This window comes from Pyxicephalus adspersus, chromosome 8, assembly GCF_032062135.1.
Source record: "Pyxicephalus adspersus chromosome 8, UCB_Pads_2.0, whole genome shotgun sequence".
Classification (NCBI taxonomy): Eukaryota; Metazoa; Chordata; class Amphibia; order Anura; family Pyxicephalidae; genus Pyxicephalus; species Pyxicephalus adspersus.
In genome coordinates this window covers 7,899,789-7,902,034 of record NC_092865.1, presented here as the reverse complement: position 1 = coordinate 7,902,034, position 2,246 = coordinate 7,899,789, and the positions used below count along the sequence as shown (strand labels likewise).

General features: G+C 37.4%; 1 protein-coding gene across 3 annotated transcripts in view; it reads right to left on the bottom strand.

The window, feature by feature from the left end:
• Window positions 1–2,246, bottom strand: part of PDE4B (phosphodiesterase 4B) — a 219,740-nt gene that overhangs the window by 84,685 nt on the left and 132,809 nt on the right. For all 3 annotated transcript variants that reach the window (XM_072419412.1, XM_072419413.1, XM_072419414.1), the window contains one exon: window positions 472–666. In XM_072419412.1, the coding sequence (XP_072275513.1) occupies window positions 472–666 (195 nt within the window). The remainder of the gene's footprint in view (window positions 1–471; window positions 667–2,246) is intronic.

Below are 2,246 nucleotides of genomic sequence, written 5' to 3'. Positions count from 1 at the left end.
GGAGGATGAGACAGAAGTATATTCTGGAGATAAGAGGATGAGATAGAAGTATATTCTGGAGATAGGAGGATGGGACAGAAGTATATTCTGGAGACAGGAGGATGGGACAGAAGTATATTCTGGAGATAGGAGGATGGGACAGAAGTATATTCTGGAGACAGGAGGATGGGACAGAAGTATATTCTGGAGATATGAGAATGAGACAGAAGTATATTCTGGAGATGGGAGGATGAGACAGAAGTATATTCTAGAGACAGGAGGATGAGACAGAAGTATATTCTGGAGATGGGAGGATGAGACAGAAGTATATTCTGGAGATAGGAGGATGGGACAGAAGTATATTCTGGAGATAAGAGGATGAGACAGAAGTATATTCTGGAGACAGGAGGATGGGACAGAAGTATATTCTAGAGACAGGAGGATGTAGGGTGATACAGAAGTACTTTGGATATCCATGGATTTCAGACTTACTGCTCACTTGCAGCGGAGGAGTTCCTGGACATGGTCTTTGGTGAGAGGTCATAGTCGCTGTCTGATCGGTACAAGAAGGATTCCCGTCTCTGGCTGTGGCTGGGAAAGTTGGTGTGCAGTACCAGTCCAGAACCAGGACTAGCCTGGTGATCCAGGGGGCTGCGTCCTGCACTTGGTCCATTTTCAACATCAAAACTGCAAAAACACAAAAGAGGGGAAAATAAAAATTAAGTGACATAAATATGAGAATGAACCATAAAGATTCATCCAATACAGCCTGCAATACGAAGGAAAAGTGCAACCTGATTGGTTGTTATGGGAAGAAGAATTACTTTGTTTAACTGTTTATCATGGATGGACAATAATGTTCATGCATGCTATGCTTGCAAATATAAAAAACAGACATAAACATTTTAAAAGGAATATTCATATATATTTTTTTTGCCAGTGATTAAAAATGAATTTCCTAGTTATGTGAATGGATATGCAATAAACACAGGATAACGAAACACATATTTTCTTTGAAAATGGAATCTGAAAATAATTAATGGATTCCAAGACACAGTCTGCTGGTTTTATAGAACTTTTGACTTTCTTTTTAAAAGTCAAGGATGCCCCCCTACTTCTGGTGACCTAATATTGGCTAATTCAGGCTGCCCATCATTTCTACTCCCGCTTTGTGAGCTTTCCTATTGGATAGCAAAGGCTGCCCATCACTTTAAATGACCAATAGAAAGTCATAGGGGATATATCTTGCAAATGGTAATTCACATTCAATGTATTTCACGTTTTCTTGATCAAGAGTAAATATATATATGTACTGTTTATATATAAATGATCTAATAAGATCCATGCCATATCTCAATCTTTGGCTGTGACCAGCTTCTAAAATAATGAACTAATCTTTGTAGAATATTTAGGATAATGATATTGGAGGATACAGAACAGAAGCTCCATCAAGGTTGCAGCCATTTTTTAGGAGCTGCTGTTTTTTTAATGTTTTCTATGTGTAAACGCCTGCTAATCCTACACACACAAAACATTGCATGTTAACACAAATATAAACTTCTGTATTGGACAGCGCAGTGCTAAGTGTGTTTACCAACAGGGCGTGCTGCTATGTGGCCTATGTAAATCCAGATAAAGTATTGCAAGTTTTTGTATTTACTCACACCTAAGTGCTGTAATAAAGGAGTTTGAAAAACCACAGGAAAAAAATCACAGGTCCTAGCGTAAATTTAGTGTAAAAATTTAATTCAACAGAAATGAAATATTTTGTAAAAAAAGTGTACAGTAACCAAGTGGTTTACAGTAAAAACAGCAATATAGCAAACTGCCAGCAGAGGGCAGTCTTGTTCTACAAATTTCATTTCCCAGACTTTCAACTCATCCCAGCTCTGTTTCTGCCTTTGGACACATTAGGAAGATCTCCTATTGGCCAATAAAAATACTTGAACAGAGCATATTAAAAAAAATTAATAAAAAATACGTACATAATAAATAAAACAGACTTTCCTACTTTATAACTAGAAGAACATCCTGTACAGAGCTTCACTTTAGTTACTGAAACAGAGGGATTTGGGTGTAGATTCCAAAAGACGTAATAAATAAATAAATAAACTTTTTCCCAAAATGAGTTTAACGAAATGGATAGACTGCATTTACAATGATGTAATCAATCTCTAGTGATTGGATAGGCTGCATTCTCAGTGATGTCACCGGTCTCTAGTGATTGGATAGGCTGCATTCTCAGTGATGTCACCGCTCTCCAGTGA